General features: G+C 45.4%; 1 protein-coding gene and 1 long non-coding RNA gene across 3 annotated transcripts in view; one reads left to right on the forward strand and one right to left on the reverse strand.

Moving 5' to 3' along the window:
• LOC116063117 (myosin-7B-like) overlaps positions 1–27,500 on the reverse strand; it is a 58,880-nt gene that overhangs the window by 611 nt on the left and 30,769 nt on the right. Inside the window, exons 23-45 of the mRNA XM_031317975.2 lie at positions 27,497–27,500; positions 27,102–27,186; positions 25,199–25,441; positions 24,408–24,584; positions 23,157–23,302; positions 21,665–21,755; positions 21,240–21,397; positions 19,984–20,215; positions 17,940–18,066; positions 17,095–17,213; positions 15,252–15,448; positions 14,473–14,656; positions 12,777–12,942; positions 11,158–11,282; positions 9,769–9,884; positions 9,361–9,547; positions 8,241–8,450; positions 6,644–6,769; positions 6,026–6,116; positions 4,412–4,491; positions 4,161–4,265; positions 3,389–3,484; positions 1,502–1,645 (exon numbers count right to left, since the gene is read on the reverse strand). The exon at positions 27,497–27,500 is cut by the window's right edge and continues 167 nt beyond it. Coding sequence (XP_031173835.1) covers positions 1,502–1,645; positions 3,389–3,484; positions 4,161–4,265; positions 4,412–4,491; positions 6,026–6,116; positions 6,644–6,769; positions 8,241–8,450; positions 9,361–9,547; positions 9,769–9,884; positions 11,158–11,282; positions 12,777–12,942; positions 14,473–14,656; positions 15,252–15,448; positions 17,095–17,213; positions 17,940–18,066; positions 19,984–20,215; positions 21,240–21,397; positions 21,665–21,755; positions 23,157–23,302; positions 24,408–24,584; positions 25,199–25,441; positions 27,102–27,186; positions 27,497–27,500 — 3,209 coding nt within the window. The remainder of the gene's footprint in view (positions 1–1,501; positions 1,646–3,388; positions 3,485–4,160; positions 4,266–4,411; positions 4,492–6,025; positions 6,117–6,643; positions 6,770–8,240; positions 8,451–9,360; positions 9,548–9,768; positions 9,885–11,157; positions 11,283–12,776; positions 12,943–14,472; positions 14,657–15,251; positions 15,449–17,094; positions 17,214–17,939; positions 18,067–19,983; positions 20,216–21,239; positions 21,398–21,664; positions 21,756–23,156; positions 23,303–24,407; positions 24,585–25,198; positions 25,442–27,101; positions 27,187–27,496) is intronic.
• Positions 5,184–18,073, forward strand: LOC116063118. 2 transcript variants are annotated; one of them, XR_004108187.2, is made up of 3 exons: positions 5,184–5,334; positions 13,580–13,585; positions 18,063–18,073. It is a non-coding gene; the product is annotated as an uncharacterized LOC116063118 (long non-coding RNA). The 2 variants fall into 2 exon arrangements; XR_004899059.1 differs by lacking the exon at positions 13,580–13,585 and adding an exon at positions 14,003–14,005 and having other exon boundaries at positions 5,184–5,330.

Genomic DNA, 27,500 nt, shown 5'->3' on the forward strand with positions numbered 1-27,500 from the left:
TCCTCTTTTCACCCTGTGTTCAGGTCTCTGTTTCTTCTAAACGAGGGTACACTTCCAACTTTGTGGAATACCTGCAGAACAGGGACATGGAAGTAGTTCTTTTGTAGATTATGGTGAACTAGTGTGCGTTGTAACGGTGTTTTGCCATTGAGAACGAGCTAGCATGCTAACGGTTAGCCCCCTAGGCCCCTCGTCTCGGCTAGTGACATAGGAAGCCGTTCAGATTCTGACCAGCTCACTCGGATACTGAAGGCAGGACACATTCAGAAACCGTATCTCACTCTAAACAGCATGGATGGTTTTTTATAAGTTTGTATGCGTGTGGAAGCACCAGAGACACAGATTTTTTTTCATAATATGGGCACTTTAAAACATCCATTTCTGGGTTTTATTCATCGCCATCAGATCACTCAAACAAAGATGGATTTTAAAGGTGCACTTTGAGTTCCTGCATGGTTTCAGCGCAATTTCATTTTTGTCTCAAACGGTAGTCATCTCTCCTTGATCCGCTAGCTGCCTGGCCCCTGAACACACCGTGAAAAAGCCCGGTCTCGGGAGACAACACAGGGGTCGTAAAGGTCAAACAAACACTAGAGGCACAGGCTGGGCACCTAAATACAACAAACACGTTCCAGCCAATCACTGACAAGAAGGTTGGGGGAGGGGGTCGGTGTTAGCGACAATTAAAGCCGTTTTACAGTTGCCGCAGCTGAGCTCCATGCGCGAGTGTGATGTCAAAATGACATAGATCTCTCTGGCACGCCAGGATTTTAAGTGCGTGACCAGAGGTTGTGCACCACTCTATTTTTTTCAGCGGCGCACGACAAAGCGGAAACGGGAGGCCTGAATGTGCTCGAGGACAATGTGATGCCAGGACTCTCAGAGTGACTGCAAGTCTCTCTTGTAAATTTACTGGGTTAAGATGAGCTATTTTACGGTGAATGAAAGGCTTGATCCCACCAAGTAGCTCATCCAATCAGATCGAAGTGTTGACGGCAATGCTGCTGCCAGTTTTGCTGTTGTTTACCTTTTTCTTCTTCTTCTAGTCCGTAGAAAGAGCAAAGTCGGTTGCCTTTCCTCATTAGCGCCACCTCTGTTCAGGAGAAGACTGCAGCTAGTGTCACGACCACCACGCGCAAGTATAAATACTTACGGCGCTCCCATGACATAATATTTGCGTGCGCCAGGTTGGGAACAGCTAGTGTACTGAACGTTTTAGTCAGTTAGTCATGACTGTTACGGAAACATGGGGGGAGGGGCGAGCTTTCTCTGTTTTGAATTCACTTGGAACGTCAGGAACTCCTAGTGCACCTTTACCTGGATTATTTGAACCCAGTTATCACTCGCTGTATGTCTTTCTTACTCTCTGTCACACGTTTTATATAATCATCAGATTGTACGTAGAGAAAACTTTCATCGGGTTAAATCACCCAAATGGTTCACTTTTACTTTTCCGTCTGTATGAATTCTGACACTCCAACTGAGCGTGCGTGTGCCTCACCAAGGCGACCTTGCTGATTTGTTCGCGGGTTCGGATCCGCAGCTTGTTGACGGTCGTCTCGGCAATGTCGGCTCTCTCCTCGGCGTCGTCCAGCTCGTGTTGCACTTTCCGGTAACGCACCGTGCTGCAGCCCACCTGCTCCTCCTGGTGGACACACAGAGGAACAACAGCTGGGATTTATTGGGTGAGTTTTCCACTGCAACTCAACCGTCTTCCAGGGAACGGTTGGAATCCGTGTATTATTTCAGGGTTTCCCACTGGTGACCCATCGAGCCTAAGCCACTGGGAATTATTTTGTTTTTTAAACTACAGTTACAGCGGGGCGGCTTGGTTGGAAACTTAGACGTAATAATATTTCCAAATCTCCAGTTAGCTTTTAGCACTGCCTTAAGCTGCCTACTGTTGGGAATTATGCCTAAAATGAGGCCCTAAGGCATGTCAAATCGAACTCCAATTTATTAATTCCCACGCCTTCTTACATCAGACTTAAGTTTACCAGAACACAAGGATCAATCTGAGATGAAGCGTTCAGATAAGCAAAGTTTACTGAGTCCAGCATAAGAGTTACAACACAGCTGTGGGATCACAAACAGAGACTAAGTTTCCCTAGCAACAGACATCAAGTCAGAGCCTGGTCCACCAAGATGTCCTCCGAATTAAGAGCTCCGATCTGTTCTCTCCCTCAAGCTTTTATCCTGTCCTCACGGGGGGGGTGTCTTCTTGTTTCTTAGACAGAAATTGTTATCTTACACACACGCCAAGGTCAAGGCCTTCGTGTGGTGCAACTTCCTCTTCCGTTCTCGAAACCTTCAAACAATGCCCCTCTACACCATAAAAGCCTAAACTATTTTTATGAATTAAGCTGAACTTTCTGTGCATCAGAGGTCACCCAGAGTACTTTTAACCACTTCCTCAATGACTAACAGCTCTTTTGCAACGAGCACATACACACATTTTGTTAATAAAATATTTCTACACTACACATGATAGGCGGCAAAGCTGCTCTGCGGCAGTCGTTCCATTGATTTCCTATGGGGGGGGGTGTTGCCGCCCAACTCTGCACTGCACTACCCCGTGGCATTGCGCACCGCTCCGATTTGCCGCTTTGCGCTGCGCTCAAAGTTCAAATTATTTCAACTTTGATCTAGTTGCTGCTGACCTTTCGAAAGCGCAACCAATGACAGCTGTCGTTACCTAGCAATGGGAATTAGGTTCCTTGCCACCCTTGATGATGAATACCTGCGCTGCGCTTTGCTCTCTGCGCACCGCAAGGAAGAGCAAGTAGCTTATCATGTGGAGGCAGCTTTAATGTAGGGCATGATTCTGTTATCACAGGAACTATCGTGCTACATTAATGCTGCCATCAGTCTGTGGCTGCTTCTCATGGCCTTTATCTGATAGCTCCTCGGTCCTCGGCTGAACAAGTTGTTCTGTCCCTTTTTATTGAGTTTCCTCTTAGTGAAATGTGCTAAGCTAACGTTATGTCTCACGTAACGTGCAGCATTTAGTTACCAGGTCAAACATCCAAATGTCAGTTTGAGCCTAACTAGCTGTCTGTAAGTTAAGCTAACACACGTAACGTTGGACATAACGTTAGCTTAGTGTCTAAAGCTCAGTTTTTTGGGTCGGCAGCTTATAAAAACTTAAGTTCTGGGTTCTTTACGTTGTTGGTAGTGAATATTTTCACACAGAAGCTTTTAGACATGTTTCTGTTGTTTGCTAGCAGACGGAAACGTTCATACACTTTAAGTCAACGGAGAGCGGAGAGTTGTTTTCTCCTCCGGTGGGCGATGTGCTCTGTCTCTATGGACACGTACCTTAACTCTGACGTGTGTTTGCGACCTGTGTCGTCTCACTTTTGATTCACTGGCGGTAACAAAGACTCACAGCGTTCTCGGCTTGTCTCTTGTAGCTCTTGACTTTGGTCTGAAGCTTGTCGATGAGTTCCTGCATCCTCAGCAGAGTCTTACTGTCCTCCTCCGCCTGCAGCAGCACAACGAGAAGCGATTATAAACACACACAGACACCACAGAACATCTGCACAGCATCTGGACAACGTATATGTCGAAAAAAGTCATAAAAGTGTGTCGAAAAAAATCACATAAAGTCATAGTATCGTATGTTAATTGCAAGTATTTCTGAGACAATTAAAGATGCAGTAGGTAAGACTTATAAAACTAACTTTCTGTCATATTTGCTGAAACTGACCCTATGTTCTAGTAGAACTACATGAAGCAGGTCATTAAAAAAATAAATCCAGCTCCTCTGACACCACCTACAGCCTGTGATTTGCAAAAATTCACCGCTCCATGTTCAGATGCACCAATCAGGGCCAGGCCAGGGGGGGTGTCGAACTGTTCAGATGCACCAATCAGGGCCAGGGGGAGTGTCTAGCTGTTCAGATGCACCAATCAGGGCCAGGGGGGCGTGTCTAACTGCGTGTCAATCACTGCTCATGCACCCGCATTCATTCTCCCTTGTGGGGGGGAGGGGCTTAGGAGACCGTTTTGGGCTTTAGCAAAAAGGGGGGAGGGACTGAGAAGCTATTGAGTTAAATTTTTCTGGCTAAGTCCTGGATCTTCCCAATCCTAGCTACAGCACCTTTAATTGCACAGCGTCACTTGGAATTGTTCGATCTGTAGACGTGAGGTAAGCAGACCTGGTACGTCAGCTCTTTGACTCTCTTCTCATAGCGACGGATTCCTTTCTGATACTCCTCACTCTTCTTCTGCTCCATCATCATCTCCGTCTGCAGCTCCCTCACCTGCACACACAGCACCCGGCTCAGAGAAAACATTTCTTTTTACCAGTCACAATCAATGGGGGGGGGCAATGCAAATGTAGCCGAAGAAACAGAAATCTACAAAATGTTAGTCGTTGTGACAGTCTGGAGGATTTTCTTTCACTCACTCTTGTCTCCAGTTTAGAAAGCTGTTTCTTTCCTCCCTTCAGCGCCATCTGCTCCGTCTCGTCCAGTTTGACCTGCAGCTCTGAGAGAGAGACACACCCACACCGTTAACATCAACCGGCAGCAAGATGATGTCCGCAATTGTTCCAATTTTAACCCTCTAGACATTAGGCTCGTTGGAGATGAGCCAGGTCTGCGCAGAATCGATCACTTGCGATCGCCGCCCAATGCATGCTGGGTAGATTTGTGTCCGACTTGATCCCGACTCGCTCTGACGTCATGCACACGTGGGCAACAATAATTTCACGAGATCCAGGCAGCCCCAGGTTTGAGAGCCAGGCAGCGCAGCTGCTTTTCACCGACTGCAAAACCCAGGCGGACCCAGGGGCATGCTGGGAAACGCCGGCCTCTCAGCTGATCTAACAGCTGATTGGTTCAGAATTGACTCAACATGATAACGTTTTATATAAACTTTTTATTGATTTTGAATTGGAGGGATTTTAACTGCTATTAGTCTGATTTAAAGGCTTATTCTGTACAGAACACATGTTGTGTGGCTGATAGTTACGTTTAGAAGTCAGAGAGACGAAATCTGTTCAGATTACAGATCATCTGCAGTCTGTTAATTAAAATCAGCAACAGATCACATGTAGAGCATGTTAACAGCTACTCTGTCATAATTAAAACAACTGGAGACTGTGTACAAGCTGATATATGGGGCTGATAACATTTTATTAAATCAGAATCGGACCTAACAGGATGTGAGTGTTTCTGTGACTTCGTGTTCAGCCTGAAGGCTGCTGGAATCAGCTGGAAACTGTCCGACTTGACAGTGACTTTTTGTCACCGTCCCCGGCTGCTGCCGCCTGCTCTCGTTTACTTTACAGGCGAGGAGCAGTTCATCTCCAATGAGCCTTTTATGTAAGTTTTTAAGTAAGTATGTAAGGAGGGGAAACAAGTATAAAGGAAGTAGCCTAGAAATCTAGACCACCCTAGCAGCAGCAAATGTAATTTGCAGCCAGGGTCGTCTAGCAACTCTCCGTTGGCTTGCTCTGGAAAAAACAAATTCTGGTCAGGCCAATCACATCGTGTATAGAGTCAGTGGGCGGGGCTTAACATAATGACGGCAGAGTTGCAACAGTTCCTCGTGAATTCCCTGCTACTAGAAAACAAAGAAGATGGCTGCTGCTGCTGGTGAACAGCGGTCTTTGGAGTCGGCTTTGGCCGTGACTCTGGAAGACTTGGAGTTCAGCTTTTCTTTGAGAAAAGAACAAAGAACGGCTCTGAAGTCATTCTTAAAAAAGGAAGATGTGTTCAGAGTTTAAAGCTGAATCTATCAACTAGCGTTGCTCTGCTTGGTTGTAGCGCTATCCTATTGCGTGCAGAGGGAATATGAAAGACAACCGTTTATCCCGCCCCTCGGATTGAGCCCAGCCAATGGGGAGTTCCCAGACCCAACATCTGGATGTGGGTCTGGCTGGTCAGGCTATAAAGGAAGTACATAGGGAAGGAAAGAAAAGGAGGGAAGGAAGGCAGGATAGAAGGAACGTAAATGTAGGAAGTGGTTCTGGATGCCCGGTCCTACTCATCATCCCAGTGTTGGTGTACTTTGGTACCTTTCACCGTGGACACCATGTTGTTCTTCATCCTCTCCATCACGTTGCTGCTGTCCTGCTCTTTCTTCAGCTCCTCGGCCATCAGAGCCGCCTGCTCAAACACACAAATGCACACGATTTAGGAGAGTTTCCCACCACAAGTACAACTCAACAACTTTCAAACAACAGGGAGAACAGATGAGAAGGAGAAGGGAGGAGCCAGTCACTCAGGGTTAGTTTAGGTTCATAATTAAACATGTTGGAAAAAGAGATGTTGACGAAAGCGTCAAAAAGTTGGATAAAGAAAAAAAAGTCTGCAAAAACAAGTAAAATATTTAAAAAAGCAGAGGAAGAGATGTTGAAGAAAGCTTAAAAAATGTCAGAAAATTGAGAACAACATCGAAAAAAAGAAACATTTTAAAAGTGTAAAGAAAAGAAAAGCATCGGAAGAAAAAAACGTTTGAAAAAGCATCAAAAACGTCAATAAAAGAGACAAGAACGGACTGAAAAAGGTTGAAGAAAGCGTCAAAAGAATTGAAAACCATGTGGATAACGATGTAGAGAAAACTTAGGTTAAGGGTCAGAGGTCAGGGGGTTAGTTTGGGTTTTGACGGTCAGGGGTCAGAGGTCAGGACTGACATCAATGATGGCCTTCTTGGCTTTCTCCTCGGCGCTGCGTCTCTCCAGCACGGCGTCGTCCATCTCTCCTGTCAGCTGACACACATCAGCCTCCAGCTTCTTCTTCTGGGTCATCAGACCTGCGTTCTGAAACAGGAAACAGGAAACAGGAAACAGGAAGCAGGAAGCAGGCAGGACATCAGTCAGTAAGCAATCTCTCCGTCTAGAGCTGCAAAGATTCATCGGTTAATCGGCGACTGTTTTGATAGATTGTCATTTCTTATGATAAACAGGTAAACGTGTGTGATGTTCTAGTCTCCTCTCTGGGAAACTGAAGATCTTTGAGTTGAGGACAGAACCAGACATGATGACGTCATCTCGGGCTTTTTGGGAAACTCTCTGATCCACATTTTAGAGACAGAACAACTCATCCATTCATCCAGAACATAACCCACACAATCCACGCTGAACAGAACTGGTAGCTGCAGCCCTGTGTCAATGTCAATTAATAAATTAACTAATCAATTAACTAATCAATTAATCAATTAACTAATCAATTAATCAACGATAAGTCTGTCAAGTCTGTGTGTATTTGTGTGTACCTCTGTGTACCTGTGTGTATTAGTGTGTGTACCTGTATGTATTAGTGTGTATTAGAGTGTGTACCTGTGTGTATTTTAGTGTGTATTAGTGTGTGTACCTGTCTGTATTTTAGTGTGTATTAGAGTGTGTACCTGTGTGTACCTGTGTGTATTAGTGTGTGTACCTGTATGTATTAGTGTGTGTACCTGTGTGTATTAGTGTACCTGTGTGTATTTGTGTGTGTATTAGTGTGTACCTGTGTGTATTAGTGTGTGTACCTGTATGTATTAGTGTGTGTACCTGTGTGTATTTGTGTGTGTATTAGTGTGTGTACCTGTGTGTATTAGTGTGTGTACCTGTGTGTATTAGTGTGTGTACCTGTGTGTGTACACCTGTGTGTATTAGGGTGTGTACCTGTGTGTGTGTGTGTGTGTGTGTGTGTGTGTGTGTGTGTGTATTAGTGTGTGTACCTGTGTGTATTAGTGTGTGTAACTGTGTGTATTAGTGTGTGTGTGTGTGTGTGTGTGTGTACCTGTGTGTGTGTGTGTGTGTGTGTGTGTGTGTGTGTGTGTGTGTATTAGTGTGTGTACCTGTGTGTATTTGTGTGTGTACCTGTGTGTGTGTACCTGTGTGTATTTGTGTGTGTATTAGTGTGTGTACCTGTGTGTATAAGTGTACCTGTGTGTATTTGTGTGTGTATGTGTGTGTGTGTATTAGTGTACCTGTGTGTATTAGTGTGTGTACCTGTGTGTGTGTGTGTGTGTGTGTGTGTGTGTATTAGTGTGTGTACCTGTGTGTGTATTAGTGTGTGTACCTGTGTGTATTTGTGTGTGTACCTGTGTGTGTGTGTGTGTATTAGTGTGTGTACCTGTGTGTGTGTGTGTGTGTGTGTGTGTGTGTGTGTATTAGTGTGTGTAACTGTGTGTATTAGTGTGTGTACCTGTGTGTATTAGTGTGTGTACCGGTGTGTATTAGTGTGTGTAACTGTGTGTATTAGTGTACCTGTGTGTGTATGTGTGTGTATTAGTGTGTGTACCTGTGTAGCGAGCAGGTTAACTCTCTCTGTGACTTCCACCAGTTCGTGTTCGGCCATCTTGCGTCCGCGGTCGGTTTGTTCCAGGATGGCACGCAGCTCCTCCTCCTCGGCCGTCATCAGTGAACAGCGCCGCTCCAACAGAACGACCTGTTCTTTAAGCTGATTGGTCAGCTGGACTTTATCCTCCAGGTACACCTGTTGCTCTTTAACCTGTGAGACAGAGCACAGGGCACAGCAAGCTGTGTGTAACCACGCTGACACCAGTAGTGGAAGAAGTACTCAGATCCTTTTCTTCAGTAAAAGTACTAATACTACATTACAAGTAAAAGTCCTGCAGTGAGAATGTTCCTTCAGTAAAAGTGTGTACGTATCATAAGGAAAATGTAGTTAAAGTATTAAAACATAGTAGAAAGTGTAAAGGATCCAACCAGTTGTGTGTTTAATGGTCTAATCATCTCAGCTGGACTTGTAGGTCGTTATATTGTCGGCTAGTTTACTTTAGAATCAAACATCAGATTTTATAAACTACATAGGCCGTTATATACGTATCTGATAGGAGTATCTGTGTCTGATAGGAGTACCTGTGTCTGATAGGAGTACCTGTAGGTATCTGATAGGAGTACCTGTGTCTGATAGGAGTATCTTTATCTGATAGGAGTACCTGTGTCTGATAGGAGTACCTGTAGGTATCTGATAGGAGTACCTGTGTCTGATAGGAGTATCTTTATCTGATAGGAGTACCTGTGTCTGATAGGAGTATCTTTATATGATAGGAGTACCTGTAGGTATCTGATAGGAGTATCTGTGTCTGATAGGAGTATCTTTATATGATAGGAGTACCTGTGTCTGATAGGAGTACCTGTGTCTGATAGGGGTACCTGTGTCTGTAGGTTTCTGATAGGAGTATCTGTGTCTGATAGGAGTATCTTTATTTGATAGGAGTACCTGTGTCTGATAGGAGTATCTTTATCTGATAGGAGTACCTGTGTCTGATAGGAGTACCTGTAGGTATCTGATAGGAGTATCTGTGTCTGATAGGAGTATCTTTATTTGATAGGAGTACCTGTGTCTGATAGGAGTATCTTTATCTGATAGGAGTACCTGTGTCTGATAGGAGTACCTGTGTCTGTAGGTTTCTGATGGCCCGCTGGCTCTCGGCTGCCTGTCTGTTGGCGTGTCCCAGCTGAACCTCCATCTCGTTCAGGTCAGACTCCATCTTCTTCTTCAGACGAACGGCCTCGCTGCGACTGCGGACCTCCGCCTCCAGACTGGTCTGCATGGTCTCCAGCGAGCGCTGGTGGCTCCGCCTGGTGGACAGCACTAGTATTAATACTCCAATGCATGCATCCAGAGATGTTTTAAAGTTTGGGATTTAAGTTAGTTTTAATTGATTTTAACTTTGACTTTGAAAACCTTTCATGAAAACTAAAACTAAAATTAAGTTTAGTTTCAGTTAGTTTTCATAAAAGGTTTTGTTTTAAGTTTGAAATTAGTTCTTCAGCTAGACTGTTTTTTTAATCTGTGGTACCTGAGGTTGTCGATCTCTTCATCTTTCTCTGCAATCTTGCGTTCGATGTCAGACCTTATCTGCTGCAGCTCCATCTGAAATCTCAACGTCTTACTCTCCTCGTGCTCCAGAGTTCCCTAAACGGCAGAGAGTTGGTCGTTACAGTGGTTTAGGAAACAGTTTAGTTGGTAGAGAGTTAGTCTTTATCCACGATGTTCCACTTCCAGGATTGCTCCTTCAAGACACTAGTACTTGCATACAGGGCCACGAACGGATCAGCCCCAGCATACATCCAGGACATGGTCACACCCTACACCCCAACCCCAGGGACGGAGCTAGACTCTCAGTACAGTGGGGGCGGAGCTTCATCATGGGGCCCATGCTACCAAGTCATCTTAAAATTGTAACAGTTAAAAAAAAAAAAACGGAAAAATATCTGATGAATGCACATTATGTGTTACTTGTTGAGCCAAGTAAGCCTATATGTCAAATAAATCACAAAGTTTGTGTTGACAAACAAAGAAAACAATTTGCCAGTCAAGTAAAAATGTTTCAGCACCACGGACAGAGACAGCTGATGGACAGAGACAGCTGATGGACAGAGACAGCTGATGGACAGACAGCTGATGGACAGAGACAGCTGATGGACAGAGACAGCTGACAGACAGAGATGGTGCTGAACAGCTGTCGCTGTCCGTGGTGCTGAACAGGCCAAGTGCGCTCAATCAGTGCCACACTATATAACTGACATGGCACTATTATATATATATGTTTGATAAGAAGAGCTGGATTATCATAACGTGAGATCATGTGCAGTAATTAGCTTCTTTCAGCTAATAATCTGCAATGTGTCACTTGGCGAGGGCCCCGTTCTCGTCAAGTGATGGAAGATCGGTGGCGTTTGAGGAGCCCCTAATTGGCACGGGGCCCTGGGGTGGCTGCACCCACGCTATCTCCGCTACTACCCAACTACTGCCCCCCCCCCACTCTGCTCTGCATCAGCCAACCTGCTTGCTGCCCCCTCACAGCGAGGGAGAACTAATTACTCAACGAAATCCCGACTGTTTGCTGTCCTGACTCCTAAATGGTGGAATGAGCTCCCTGTTGACATCAGAGTGGCCGAAAACCTACGCATCTTATGATGAAAGCTAAAAACACATCTCTTCTGACTACACCTCGGATAAACATAAACAAATGAAATAAAAAAAAAATGTATATATATTTTTCTTGAAGCTGCACTTTCATATGGCTCTTTGTAGTATTACCTATTTAAAGCTAATGTTCTTGCACTTACTACTTATCTGGAGTTTGCACCTTCAGGGTTGAAAGCACTTAATTGGAAGTCGCTTTGGATAAAAGCCTCAGCTAAATGACATGTAATGACATGTAATGTAATGTAATGTAATGTACCTCTGCTTCCTCCAGAGCGGCTCTGATATCACTCTTCTCCACATCCAGGATCTTCTTGGTTCTCTCCAGCTCGTAGATGGTCTTCCCTCCCTGGCCGATCTGATCCGTCAGGTCCAGGATCTCATCTGGAAACAGTCAGTCACAATATTCACTCGAGTCCACATGTACACGTGTATCAAATCCATACACAGTATCACGGAGAGGGGTAAAGAGGGTCAAACACAGGACTTTCACCCAGGAGACCGGGGATCGGGTCCCGCGTGTGGCGTTTCCTAAACCAAACTGTAACCTCGCGATAACACGCCACGTGGCTTTAGAAAGTGGAGTGTATGTTTACGCTGTGACGTTGCAGACTACCGTCCGTCATAGCTCATAATGCGTACAGATAACACGCCACTTGGCTTAACACTAGAACGGCCATGACGGTCATTTTGACCATTTTGAAATGTATATGTGTAATAACTTTGCTGAATAAAAAAATACAATCCTGCTCCTGCCTGACTTTTCCTGAAAGAGTCTGTATTTTAATTTAAAATTGTTTTTATATACATTACACAAAAGGCAAAGAAAATACAGTCACTTTTACCTTTTTCGGCCACACACGGTCATATTGACCGCTCGGATTTTCGCGTTATTGTTTTTAATTTTTTGCGCGGGTGAAGATGCATCTTGGTTGCTTAGTAACTACCATAGTCTCTGTCAGAGAAACGTAACTAGCGGTCTCAAGTAACAAGTGTGGGCATCACCGATGGGCCGAAGGCAAAGCCAGAGTCGGTAACGTAGGCTACTACAGCGTGGATGGACTCAGTTCTGAATCAGAAGGCAAACACCGGGCGCTCGCTCTGTGAAAGGAGCGGAACACGTAGATGGCCGTGGCTGTCTACATGTTCATATAACTTTATACATCCTCGAACTGGCTGGAATCGTTGCACACATCCTCTCCAAGGAGTGCACCAGCAGTAAAATTGTCCAGAGGAAGTTCATGCAGTAACCGGCAGAGGAGCTGAGAGCGGAGTTTATGGAGGAAAAAAGCGCAGCGGCTCACGGTCCGAGCAGCGGTGACACCGCAGCAGACACCAAAACGGAGGCAGTGCCAGGTTAGGTTATAGCTAAATGTTCAAATAAGATACTTATAATTGTTATTTGGCTGTTATGAGTTAAGTTGAATGAATTTCCACACCATATTTTTCGGGATATGAATGTATGAAATAATTACGGTTTACTATGCCATGATATGAATAATTGAAACATGTATTACTACTCAAATGTATAATTAAACTCGTAAAAATGTACATTTCGGTGTTATTACGTTTTTCTAAAGATATCCTAACACAATACATAATACAATATTGCAATTAGGTATTTATCATGAGAGATTATAGAGTTTGGAATCTGGCGGTCAAAATGACCGCTCACGGCAGTTCTAGTAGTTATGGGATTCCGGCACTTCTAGTGTTAAGAAAGTTGGTGTGTACGTTTACGTGAAGTCATGATGTCACGTTGCTGTTTTAAACAGAGACATTCAAGACCTTCCCTTGTAAGACCAAGACAACAAAAACTAAAGTTATCTGTGCAGCTACTCCGCGTGAAGAGGACAGACCAGGGAGGGGAGAGCGTACCTTGCAGGTTTCTGTTTTCTCGATTCACTGTCTCCAGATGATCGAGAGCTTCTTCGTAGCAGTTCTTGAGTTTGAAGAGCTCGGTGCTCAGACTGCGGGACTCTTTCTGCGACGCCTCCAAGTCCGTCTGACTCTCCTCGAACTTCAGCTTCCAGTCACTCAACACCTGCATCACACAAAAGCTTGTCTTAGGTCTACATGTGGTGAGTAGTGTACTTGTAGTGCATTTCCTACTTTGTCTAAAATCATGTGAACAGGGTTCTTGTGAGGCCTTAAAAGTATTAAAGGTCCCATGGCATGAAAATGTCACTTTATGACGTTGGGAGAAATGTCATAAAGAAATGGAACATCCTAAGGAAAGCTCATTGTGGGACTGGCTCTAGTGGCTGGAATTCTGGACCAAGGCTGAATTTCAGGAAAGAGACTTCAGATACAGTATTAGGGGACCACTAAGGTCTATATAAAAGAGACTTCAGATACAGTATTAGGGGACCACTAAGGTCTATATAAAAGAGACTTCAGATACAGTATTAGGGGACCACTAAGGTCTATATAAAAGAGACTTCAGATACAGTATTAGGGACCACTAAGGTCTATATAAAGAGACTTCAGATACAGTATTAGGGACCACTAAGGCCTATATAAAAGCATCCAAAAAGCAGCATGTCATAGGACCTTTAAAAAACGTCTTACATTTAATATTCTAAAAATAAGGCCTAAACGGACTGAATTTTGTTTAAAAGTATTACATTTTTTATTGTCCACTTGTAGGATTAAATAAATGCCCTAACTACATACATAAGTGTTTTGTGTGGGTAACGTTTAAATTTACTTTATTTTGTGTTTTTAATTTCATAGAATAGGAGCTCTAAATGCGACACATTTTTTAAATTTTATGATATTCCAGTTCAAACACACTTTGCAACGTTTGATTTAATTCCAGTAACGTTACTTAGTAAATACTTCTTTTCTCAGACTTAACATCCACGCTGATTTTCATTCACACGGCCGTGAAGTTGGCATTAGGCCGGCCACACACAGCCTGTGTGGCGTGAGCGCGTCAGCTGTGTGGCGTCTCCGTTTATTTTTTATATTTCGGCTCCCATGGTAACAGGTTAGAACATGCACACTGTCTGCGTGACACGCACGTCTCAGACACGGCTCGAGCCAAAAATGCGTGCATGCTAAAAATAGGACCGACGCCTATTTTTCACGCAACACGCAAGCGTGTTGGAAGTGTTTCCAGGCAAAATAGAATAGTAAAAGATGTTTATGTGTAAACATGACATGTTGATGTTTGAAAGTCTTGAGATTTTGACATGAATGCAGATATAAATGTAATAATAATAATAAATAATTATCGATTTTCAAATATTGCACCTGTCAATCCAGAAGGAAATATTCTGGAGCCTATTTAGCCGTCAATACTGCCGACGTTGTCTTTGCTGTAATCAGATCAGTATATGTTTATATTTATGGGAAACATCCATGTGTCCAGACAAGGCTAGCAGCAGCAGCGCCGCATCAGACACCTTTCTGGTGTGTAAAGACATAGAAAACGCCACGCAACTGACACGCAGCAGAAACGCCACACTCACGCCACACAGCCAGTGTGTGGCCAGCCTTACATTTCACCCTAGGTGGTATTAAAAATGTAGCGTGCAGAACCCTTGGGGTTACGCTCAGAGTTGCTGACCTGGTCGAAGTTGCGCTGCCTCTTGTCCAGAGCCAGAGCAGCAGCGTTGGATCGCTCCAGTTCCACTACCAGGTCTTCGATCTCCGTCTGCAGACTCTGCTTGCTTTTCTCCAGCGAGGAACATTTGGCGTGAGACGTCTCCACAGCTTCCTCAACGGTCTGCAGTTTGACCACCAACTTCTTCCTGCAAACAAGGCAAGGCAAGGCAACTTTATTTGTATAGCACATTTCAGCAACAGGGCAATTCAAAGTGCTTTACATGAAAACAGATTAAAAAATTTAAAACAGATAAAATACAAGAATAAAAGTTACAGTGCAGTATAAGAAATTAAACATTGAAGAGCAGTTAAAACAGTTAAATATATAAAAGCAGATAAAATAGGAATTTCTCTTTATGTGCTTATATAGATTGTCATACAGTGTCAACAATGCAACTTCAGTATAACAAATGAACAGTTATTAAGAAAGGCAACATCAAAAAGAAAGGTCTTCAGCCTTGATTTAAAAGAACTGAGAGTTGCAGCAGACCTGCAGTTTTCTGGGAGTTTGTTCCAGATATGTGGAGCATAAAAACTAAATGCTGCTTCCCCCTGTTTAGTTCTGACTCTGGGGACAACAAGCAGACCTGTCCCAGACGACCTGAGAGGTCTGGGTGAACAATCGCAAGAAACACAGAACTAAGCAGCCTGATGTTTTGCTCTTCCTGCACTCATGTCCAAACATGATATTATTATTATTGCAGCAGTGTTTGGGTGATATGTCAGCGCCCCACTACGTACTTTGCGTCCTCCAGCTCCTCTATCCTCAGCACGGCGTCCGTCTCGTACTTGGTCCTCCACTGGACCACCTGGCCGTTGGCTTTAGAGAGTTCTCTCTGCAGCTCGGCCCGGGCCTCCGTCTCCTCCTCCAGCTGCTCTCTCAGCAGACTGCTGTCGTGACGCGATGCCTGCACCGCGTGGGCCAGTGCCACGCGAGCCTGAAACACACACACACAGACACACACAGAGACACACACAGAGACACACACAGACACGCACACACACAGGCACACACACAGACACGCACACACACACACACACACACACACACACACACACACAGACACACATACACACACACACACAGACACACACAGAGACACGCACACAGACACACAGAGACACACACACACACACACACAGACAGACACACACACACACAGACACACAGAGACACACACACACACACACACACACACACACACACACAAACACACAAACACACACACAGAGACACACACACACACACACACAAACACACAAACACACACACAGAGACACACACAGACACGCACACACACAGGCACACACACACACACACACACACACACACACACACACACACACACACACACACACAGACACACATACACACACACACATACACACACACACAGACACACACAGAGACACGCACACAGACACACAGAGACACACACACACACACACACACAGACAGACACACACACACACACAGACACACAGAGACACACACACAAACACACAGACACACACACACACACACACACAAACACACAAACACACACACAGAGACACACACACACACACACACACACACACACACACACACACAGTGCCGTAGTGTTAGTGCTGTACTGACCGGCGTACCACTTTGTTCTGTACCCGCTCGTATTATTTTGCAGTAATCAAGCCTCGTAACAATAAGAGCACTTAGTTTAATCAAGTGAAGTATTTTCTGCGTCGCCTTATTAATGCTGCTAATGCATTGCCTATTCTATTGCCAATAGTGTCGATGTGTTTTTAACAGGAACATTTGTTGTCAACGGCGATGCCCGATAGCTTAGTTCCCTTAAACGTGTCTAATAAATGTGTCCTCAACACAGTCAGGACAACCAGAAGGTTGGGTGTTGAAACGATGGATCAGACTATTACGGTTCAGTGTTAGGGCCCTGACACACCAACCCTACGGCCGACCGTCAGCAGAAAGGTCGGACTGATCAGTCTCCCCGAGGTCCAAAAAGTTCCTCAAAACACACCGAAGCAACGCCGACTTGAGCGTACGTTCTGCGTGTGCGCAAGACGTAATACGTCTCCATAACAGCAGGCGGCGCTAATCTGTATTGTCGCCCAAAAAATTTAAACCGGCAGCTGATTGGACGAATGCATCACATGGGTCTGGTTTCTCCCGGATTTTACAACCGAGCATAATGGCGGCTCGTTCAGAATATGATCTCATATTGGACTAAAATAGTTCACCGAAACGTGTTTCTGAAAACATTTTAAGAGAGAAATAGGCCGAGCAGTTGCTGAATCTGTCTTCATTTCAGATCAACAAAGGTCAGTTTAAAAGATTTTCGTCAGATTTTGAGAGGCTCTAGTCACGCTCATCCTGCTCGTCATTTCCGGGTTAGCTCTCCACCAATCAGATTGGTCATTGAGTCCGACTGCCCGCCCTCCGACCCAGCAAGTCAGGTCGGCCAAAATGAAGGCCGACGGCTCCTCCAACAGACGACGGCACGGAACACACCCAACAGACTCGAGTCACCGACCTCGCCAGACTGTCCGATGGCCGATTATCAGGTTGGTGTGTCAGAGCCTTTACCTTGCTCTCCTCCTCCAGCTGCCTCTTCAGATCTTCAAAGTTTTGGCAAACTCCGGCCTTGGAGCGCTGCAGCTGATTAATCGTGCCATCCCGCTCCTCCAGACGGCGGCTGTACTCAGCTAGAGGAACAACACGGAGAGGCGGGTAAGTCGAGCCTCATCTTAAGAGTCATAAAACTACCATACTGACCGAATATAAGCTATAAATACGTTGGAAAAAATGTCAAAACACCCAGCAAAAACTAAACTAGGGTAGCAGAAGCTCAGTCAGTAGGGAGTTGGGTTGGGAACCGGCTGGTTCAAGACCAAAGTATGGAGGTGGACTGGTAGCTGGAGAGGTACCAGTTCACCTCCAGGGCACCGCCAAGGTGCTCTTGAGCAAGGCACCGAACCCCCAACTGCTCGGGGAGCCTTTCCATGGGCAGCCCCTTCACTCTGACATCTCTCCATTAGTGTATGTAGAGGTACTGAGCATGTGTGTGTAATTCAGGCCTGTGTGTAATGTGTGTAATAACAAAAGCGGCTAAAATCGTGCCTGTCACCAAATTGGTTAGGGCTGGCTCTGTGTGAATGTTCATTGAAAAGTCTAAACCCCGAATATAAGACTACCCCTCTTTTTTGAATGTATTTCCAGGAAAAAATATTCTTATATTCGAGCCAATACGGTATTACTTCATTATTACTACATCTTTAAGAGACATTCCTACCCTCATGCCTTTCAGGTGTGAATACATGTATTCATTCACTTGTTAACTCATGTGTTGATGGTTGTATTATGGGCTAGAAAGGTTTATGACAGAGATAGATTATTATGGTATGTATTATGTGTGACTGCGTGTGTCGTACCGGTCTCTGTGAGAGCTCGAGCTTTCTGAGCAGAAGCTTCAGTCAGCTGTCTCTGCAGTTCCTCCACTCGGCTCCGGCTTTCATTCAGCTGGTCCTCAAAAACCCTGCACATCTTCTCCACAGCTCCCTGCACACACACACACACACACACACACACACACACACACACACACACACACACACACACACACACACAGAGACACACACACACACACACACACACACACACACACACACACACACACAGAGACACACACACACACACACACACACACACACACACACACACACACACACACAACACACACACACACACACACACACACACACACACACACACACACACACAGAGACACACACACACACACACACACACACACACACACACACACAGACACACACACACACACACACACACACACACACACACACACACACACAGAGACACACACACACACACACACACACACACACACAGAGACACACACACACACACACACACACACACACACACACACACAGACACACACACACACACACACACACACACAGACACACACACACACACACACACACACACAGAGACACACACACACACACACACACACACACACACACACACAGAGACACACACACACACACACACACACACACAGAGACACACACACACACACACACACACACACACACACACACACACACAGAGACACACACACACACACACACACACACACAATCACACAGAGAGACACACACACACACACACACACACACAGAGAGACACACACACAAACACACACACACACACACACACACATAGAGACACACAGAGACACACACACACACACGCACACACAGAGAGAGAGAGAGACACACACACACACACACACACACACACACACACACACACACGACCAATAAAGGTGCTTTTTTCGACAGTTAAAGATAATAAGTCACCACAGAAGAAGCAACAAAAACAAAGAAAAAAGTGTAAAAAACCAGTTAATGAGTCGTAGTTTACGGTAGTTGGCGTGCTCCATTAAAGTGCCCATTTTATGAAAAAAACACTTTTTCTGGGATTCGGGGAGTTATTTTGTGTCTCTGGTGCTTCCACACACATACAAACTTGGAAAAAAAACATCCATGCTGTTTAGAGTGAGATACGGTTTCTGAATGTGTCCTGCCTTCAGTCTCTGGGTGAGCTGGTCAAAATCTGAACGGCTTGTGACATCACAAGCCGAAACGAGGGGGCTAGGGGGCTAACCGTTAGCATTAGAGATGCCTCACTCTGTAGCTAAAACAGAGACCTGAACACAGGGTGAAAAGAGGAGCTGCAGCAATGTGCAGTAACTAAAATATGGTGTTTTTTGAAAATTAAACCATGTAAACCTATTCTGATACAACCTCAAAATACAATTATGAACCTGAAAATGAGCATAATATGGGTGCTTTAATGAGCCATAGTTTAAGGTAGTTGGCGTGTTCCTTTAAAGGTCCCATGACATGAAAATTTCACTTTATGAGTTTTTTTAACATTAATATGCGTTCCCCCAGCCTGCCTATGGTCCACCAGTGGCTAGAAATGGTGATAGGTGTAAACCGAGCCCTGGGTATCCTGCTCTGCCTTTGAGAAAATGAAAGCTCAGATGGGCCGATCTGGAATCTTCCCTTTATGACGTCATAAGGGGAAAGGTTACCTCTTCTTTCTCCGTTTTGCCCGCCCAGAGAATTTTGGCCCACCCATGAGAGAGAGAGAGACATCATGGCCACCCCATCTCTTCTCCTCAATAGCATTTAAAGCTACAGACACAGAAATGGCACATCCTAAGGAAAGCTCATTATGGGACTGGCTCTAGTGGCTGGAATTCTGCACCAAGGCTGAATTTCAGGAAAGATACTTCAGATACAGTATTAGGGGACCACTAAGGTCTATATAAAAGAGACTTCAGATACAGTATTAGGGGACCACTAAGGTCTATATAAAAGCATCCAAAGAGCACCATGTCATGGGACCTTTCATGAGCCGTAGTTTCGTGGCCGTTACCTTGCTCCTGGCCAGCTGCTCCAGGTTGGCGGCCAGGTCGTCGGCCTCCAGCCTGAACTCCACCTTCTCCTTCTCGGCCTTCAGTTTGGCTCTCTGCAGCGCGTCCATCTGCTCGCTGAGCTCCGCCACGGCGTCCGAGTGCTTCCTCCTCAGAGCGACCGATGTCGCTTCATGGTGAAGCCCCGCCTCCTCCAGCTCTCGCCGCATCTTCAGGAAGTCTGCTTCCCGCTTCCTGTTTCACACCAACGCAGGTACAGTTTGTAGAAAGAAAAAAAAATAATTACAAAAAAACGTAGCAAACCTGTCAAAAAGGCCAAAAAGTGTAACAAAAAAGTCAAACTTTAAAATATAGAAACATCCAAAAAGCGTAAAAAAAGTCAAAACCATTCAAAGAAATTCAGAAAGAACGGTCAAAAGGAAATGTCAAAAAAGTAAAAAAAAAAAAAAAAAAACGTTTAAGAAGAAACATCCAAAAACCTTAAAAACCGTCCCAGGGATCTAAAAAAAAATCTATATATATATCTATATATAGATATATCTATATATAGATATAGATATATATATGTATACAGTGCTCAGCATAAGTTTATGAAGCCATGCTAAAGTTGACTAAAAAGACAAATAAAAAATCATCTTTTGGAAATTGATCTTAATGCCTTAATTAAAAATAAATAGGAAAAATCCAACCTTTAAGGACACCAATTTTCTTTGTGAATGAATAATGTATCGTAAATAAATAAATGTTCTTCCTTAAAATACAGGGGGCATAAGTCAGTACACCTCTATGTTAAATTCCCATAGAGGCAGGCAGACTTTTATTTTGAAAGGCCAGTTATTTCAGGGATCCAGGATACTATGCATCCTGATAAAGTTCCCTTGGTCCCCACATCATCACATACCCTTCACCATACCCCACATCATCACATACCCTTCACCATACCCCACATCATCACATACCCTTCACCATACCCCCACATCATCACATACCCTTCACCATACCCCCACATCATCACATACCCTTCACCATACCCCCACATCATCACATACCCTTCACCATACCCCCACATCATCACATACCCTTCATCATACCCCCACATCATCACATACCCTATATATACATATATACATATATGTATATATATATATATATATATATATATATATATATATATATATATATATATAGATGCACTTCACAATGTTATGCTGAGCACTGTATAAATAGATATACTACATTTTTGTATTTAAACTGTGACCTGTTGAGAGCGATGTGAGCGGCAGACACCCCCCCTGCCTCCTCCAGTTTCTCCCCGAGCTCCTCCAGCTCTCGGGCGATGTCGTTCCTCTGGCGTTCAGCTTTGGAGCGCCACACTCGCTCCGCATCCAGCGCCTCCTCCAACTCCTCGATACGAGTCTGAGGGAGCAGCGGGGGAAGAAGTACTCAGATTACTGCAGTACAAGTACTAATTCCACACTGTAATAATACTCTGGTACAGTTAAAGTCCTGTATTTCTGCTGTGTGTCTGTGTGTGTGTGCGTGTGTGTCTGTGTGTGTGTCTGTGTGTGTGTGTGTGTGTGTGTGTGTGTGTGTGTGTGTGTGTGTGTGTGTGTGTGTGTGTGTGTGTGTGTGTGTGCATGAAAAGAAAAGACTCAAATAAAGTACATATTACATTCCACCCACCTGCAGCTCTCTGATCTGCTTCTGAAGATGAGTAATCAAACTCAGTTCATCCTCCAGTTTGGATTGAAGCTGAACCGACTCAAAGTCTTTCCTTCAGGAGAGAGACAGAAAGAGAAGTTTGAGTTTATTATAAAGAGATTCCCACTTAGTTGGATGTCTTCCTGGGGTCCAAAACAATGTTAAATTAGATAATATCCAAACATGTTATGACACTTACAGGAAGAAACATAAACTCTTAACATGTTTAAAACACTGAATTGACTTTGAAAAAAATAAAGTCTGACTCCATCTCAGATCTTGTGGGTCCTATCTTGCACCCAGTGCAGCCCAAAGCCTGACGCCAGTGTCTTTGCTAGTTTAAGACCGACCCAGTTGTCAGTTTCCCGTCCAGCACCCACGTCGTTTAAATAAATGCACCTGCACCCATCTGTGGCCCATGGGCGTGCTGGTCTTACAAGGAGGTGTGTTCAGGTGCATTCTGGGCGTGCTGGTCTTACAGGGAGGTGTGTTCAGGTGCATTCTGGGCGTGCTGGTCTTACAGGGAGGTGTGTTCAGGTGCATTCTGGGAGTATTGCTATCTTGAGGCAGCAGGAAGTGATCACACCATCGACCAACAAAAACCTGGTCTAAAGTCAGTAACGCAGCATTTCATTGTTATTTTAACAGAGCATTAGTAAAATGCTCCTAGGCTCGTGCACAGCGCGCACACACTATGCTTGTTACACACACAGGAACACACAGCAGCACACACACATGCAGAAGATTACAAATAAAAATATTACGGTGCAAATCCTCCATCATAACAGCAATGCTCCAAGGTCCAAACGTGCCTGGCTTTTAAAGGGAATGGGAGATGATCTCTGATTGGTTGATTGCATGTTACGCCCAAAACACACCTCTGATTAATGAAGACACTAAGTCCAACCCTTTAGAACCATGCGGCCGGTGCACGGACCCTTTTTTCCGCTGTTAAACTAGCAAAAGTGGATTTGGACACGCCCTAAACACACCTGCACCAGGCGCTTCACGCCGTGACCTCAGATCGTTGAAATAGGGCCCTAATGTTACAGACAAATCAGACGATGTTTGATATTATCCTAAGTTTTAAGTCTTTGTAGTGAACTTAAATCATGTGAACATTGTCAACAACCAATGGGTGCAAAAAGTGGAGAAAAGTTTCTGATTTCCAACCCTTCTGAAGCGAGTCATCCAGCGGGAGTTTTATGACCTTACACCAAATGACGGAGACGCGGGGAGCACCCCCGACTCTAGCATGACTCTCAGGATATCACTCAGATATTATTAGACATTATTCTGAGACAGAGGAGTCACTTTAGAAGTCGTTTGGTGTAAGGTCGGCCTTATTTGAGCTTCGTCCTTGTGGAGAAATCGTCTTGTCATGCAGGCAGAGTACCACTACCACTTAAATCAACCAATCAGCTTAAATCCAAACTGTTAAATCAAACTACGCGGCCCACATGTGTTTTCTTACTTCTTGAGTCTCTCGTCCAGCTCTTCCTTCTGGCTCTCCAGCTCCCTCACTGAGGCCTGGGACAGCTTCAGATCCGCCTCCAGCTTCCGTTTGGTTCGTTCCAGATCCACACGCACCTTCTTCTCCAGCTCCAAGGAACTTTCTACCTGCAGGGAGGAGAGGGGGGACTGTCAGCGAGCGGTGAATGCTAGCAGCGAAAGCTAGTGGCAAAAGCTAGCAGCAAAAGCTAGCTGCGAAAGCTAGCAGCGAAAGCTAGCAGCGAAAGCTAGCAATGAAAGCTAGCGGCGAAAGCTAGCAGCAATATTGAGCGGCAAAAGCTAGCGGAGAAAGCTAGCGGCAATAGTGATCGTGATAGCGAGCGGGGATAGCTTTTAACAAATCTTTAAAACAGCGCCAAAATGTCGCTTGGAAAGAGACTTCAGATACAGTATTAGGGGACCACTAAGGTCTATATAAAGAGACTTCAGATACAGTATTAGGGGACCACTAAGGTCTATATAAAGAGACTTCAGATACAGTATTAGGGGACCACTAAGGTCTATATAAAGAGACTTCAGATACAGTATTAGGGGACCACTAAGGTCTATATAAAGAGACTTCAGATACAGTATTAGGGGACCACTAAGGTCTATATAAAGAGACTTCAGATACAGTATTAGGGGACCACTAAGGTCTATATAAAAGAGACTTCAGATACAGTATTAGGGGACCACTAAGGTCTATATAAAAGAGACTTCAGATACAGTATTAGGGGACCACTAAGGTCTATATAAAGAGACTTCAGATACAGTATTAGGGGACCACTAAGGTCTATATAAAGAGACTTCAGATACAGTATTAGGGGACCACTAAGGTCTATATAAAGAGACTTCAGATACAGTATTAGGGGACCACTAAGGTCTATATAAAGAGACTTCAGATACAGTATTAGGGGACCACTAAGGTCTATATAAAAGAGACTTCAGATACAGTATTAGGGGACCACTAAGGTCTATATAAAGAGACTTCAGATACAGTATTAGGGGACCACTAAGGTCTATATAAAGAGACTTCAGATACAGTATTAGGGGACCACTAAGGTCTATATAAAGAGACTTCAGATACAGTATTAGGGGACCACTAAGGTCTATATAAAGAGACTTCAGATACAGTATTAAGGGACCACTAAGGTCTATATAAAAGCATCCAAAAAGCATGTCATAGGACCTTTAATATTTCTACAGTTGATACTTGGGTGAGATCTTTTCTTACGTTGTCGATTTGCTGCTCGAGCCGAGCTTTGGTCTTGGCGAGCATGTTGACTTTGTCTTCCTGCGCCTGGCGGTCATTCAGCGCCTGCTGGTGGGCTTCCTGCAGCGCCGCGTTCTCTCTGCTCAGAGACGCTATGGATTCATCCAGAACACACATCTCATGGGACAGGTTCTTCACCTGGAGACACACACACACACACACATCTCATGGGACAGGTTCTTCACCTGGAGACACACACACACCTCATGGGACAGGTTCTTCACCTGGACACACACACACACACACACACACACACACACAGACAGACACACACACACACACACACACACACACATCTCATGGGACAGGTTCTTCACCTGGAGACACACAGACACACACACACACACACACACACACAGACACACACACACACACACACACACACACACACACACACACACACACACACACACACACACACACACACACAGCTCATGTGACAGGTTCTTCACACACACTGTGCTGTGTGATATAACTACACATTTTAGAGTACCCTTTTATTGTGTCCAGTCTAAGACACACCTGTGCAGTAATCCTGCTGTCTAATCAGCATCTTGATATGCTACACCTGTGAGGTGGATGGATTATCTCGCCAATGAGAAGTGCTCACTAACACAGATTGAGACAGATTTGTGAACAATATTTGAGAGAAAAAGGCCTTTTGTGTATGTAGAAACAGTCTTGGGGGCAAAAACCAAAGTGTTGCGTTTATAATTTTGTTCAGTGTATGTATACGGTAATGCTTAACGTACCTTGTTCTCTGCTCCGTGTCTCTCTTTCTCCACTTTGGCGAGCGTCATCTCCAGGTCGTCCACGTCTCTCTTCAGTGACATCACTTCCTCCTCCAGCTGGCGTTTCTTGGACGTCATGGCGACGGTCACCTCTTCCTCATCCTCCAGGCGCTCCTGCGTCTCCTTCAGCTTCGACTCCATGGAGATCTTCGTCTGGATCAGCTGGTTGCAGCGCTCCTCCGCGTCTGACAGGTTCTCCTGCTCCTGGAGGGGACAGAGGGAGGAACACGGGACAGAGTGAGGGACACGGGACAGAGGGAGGAACACGGGACAGAGGGAGGGACACGGGACAGAGGGAGGAACACGGGACAGAGGGACAAACACGGGACAGAGTGAGGGACACGGGACAGAGGGAGGAACACGGGACAGAGGGACAAACACAGGACAGAGGGACGAACACGGGGCAGAGGGAGGAACACGGGACAGAGGGACAAACACGGGACAGAGTGAGGGACACGGGACAGAGGGAGGAACACGGGACAGAGTGAGGGACACGGGACAGAGGGAGAAAAACGGGACAGAGGGAGGAACACGGGATAGAGGGAGGAACACGGGACAGAGAGAGGAACACGGGACAGAGGGACAAACACGGGACAGAGGGAGGAACACGGGATAGAGGGAGGAACACGGGACAGAGTGAGGGACACGGGACAGAGGGAGGAACACGGGACAGAGGGAGGAACACGGGACAGAGTGAGGGACACGGGACAGAGGGACAAACACAGGACAGAGGGACGAACACGGGGCAGAGGGAGGAACACGGGACAGAGAGAGGAACACGGGACAGAGGGAGAATCACAGGACAGAGGGACAAACACGGGACAGAGGGAGGAACATGAGACAGAGGGACAAACACAGGACAGAGGGAGGAACACGGGACAGAGGGACAAACACGGGACAGAGTGAGGGACACGGGACAGAGGGAGAAAAACGGGACACAATGAGGGACAGAACCCTACACTTGCACTCCACGCGCTACGCTGGTCGCCGTAATGACGGCGCCGTTGATTACGGGAAGGTGTTTACGTAGGTGGAGCGTTCAATGCAGTAGGCTGTGAGAAAGTGGAAATGGAACTGGTGAGCAGAAAAAGTGTAGTTTGGCAGTACTTTCAGTCAAAAGAAGGCCATTCAAGTCCAGCTACATGTTCAATTTACAATGCTGATTAGTCTGGTGGTGGCGAGGACCCTAAACTATACACAACATCACCGCTGTTACAACATCTGGTATGAAACATCTGGAAGAATACGAGTTGTGATGAAGGAATCTACAGACAGCAACCAGAATGCAGCAACTTCAGGTACGGCAAAGGAAGGACAGTCACTGTTTACTTCATTAATGAGTTTACTGTGTTCATGGACTGAGGATGGGACGAGGATTCAGCAGAATCTCAACCAGGGGATTCAGGATTCAGCCGAACCCCAAAAATCTGGATTCGGTGCATCCCTAATGAAATGCTGCGTAATTGACTTTAGACCAGGTTTTTGTTGGTCAATGGTGTGATCACTTCCCGCTGCCTCAAGATAGCAATACTACCAGAATGCACCTGAACACACCTCCCTGTAAGACCAGCACGCCCAGAATGCACCTGAACACACCTCCCTGTAAGACCAGCACGCACAGAATGCACCTGAACACACCTCCCTGTAAGACCAGCACGCCCAGAATGCACCTGAACACACCTCCCTGTAAGACCAGCTCGCCCATGGGCCACAGATGGCTGCAGGTGCATTTGTTATTTAAATGACGTGGGCGCTGGACGGGAAACTGACAACTGCGTTGGTCTTAAACTAGCAAAGACACTAAGTGCATCGGGCTTGGCTTGGCGCCGGGGGCAAGATAGGGCCCAGAGTGTTTGAGACTTACAGCTTGGAGCTGCAGAGCCAGGTCTTTCTTCTCCTCCACCAGAACTACGTGCTGCTCCTCCGCCTCTCGCCGCTTTAACTCCGACCTGACAGAGAAACACAGACAAGCCAACAGAAGTTACGGATAGAAAACACGGAGCAGCAGACGGATGATAGAAAGCACATGTCTCAAACTCAAGGGCCAAATCTGGCCCCTCGCAAATGTTGATCCGGCCCGCCCCTCTGTCTCCCTCTCTCTCTCTCTCTCTCTCTCTCTCTCTCTCTCTCTCTCTCTCTCTCTCTCCCCCCCCCACCCCTCTCTCTAGTAATACTGAGTTGGACTCCCCCCGTGTGAAGTCATTCTGATTTGAACGTGTCCGGTAGATGAGAAGGTAAAGAGCAGACGGCTGAACCGACCTGT

This window comes from Sander lucioperca, chromosome 12 (genome assembly GCF_008315115.2).
Source record: "Sander lucioperca isolate FBNREF2018 chromosome 12, SLUC_FBN_1.2, whole genome shotgun sequence".
Classification (NCBI taxonomy): Eukaryota; Metazoa; Chordata; class Actinopteri; order Perciformes; family Percidae; genus Sander; species Sander lucioperca.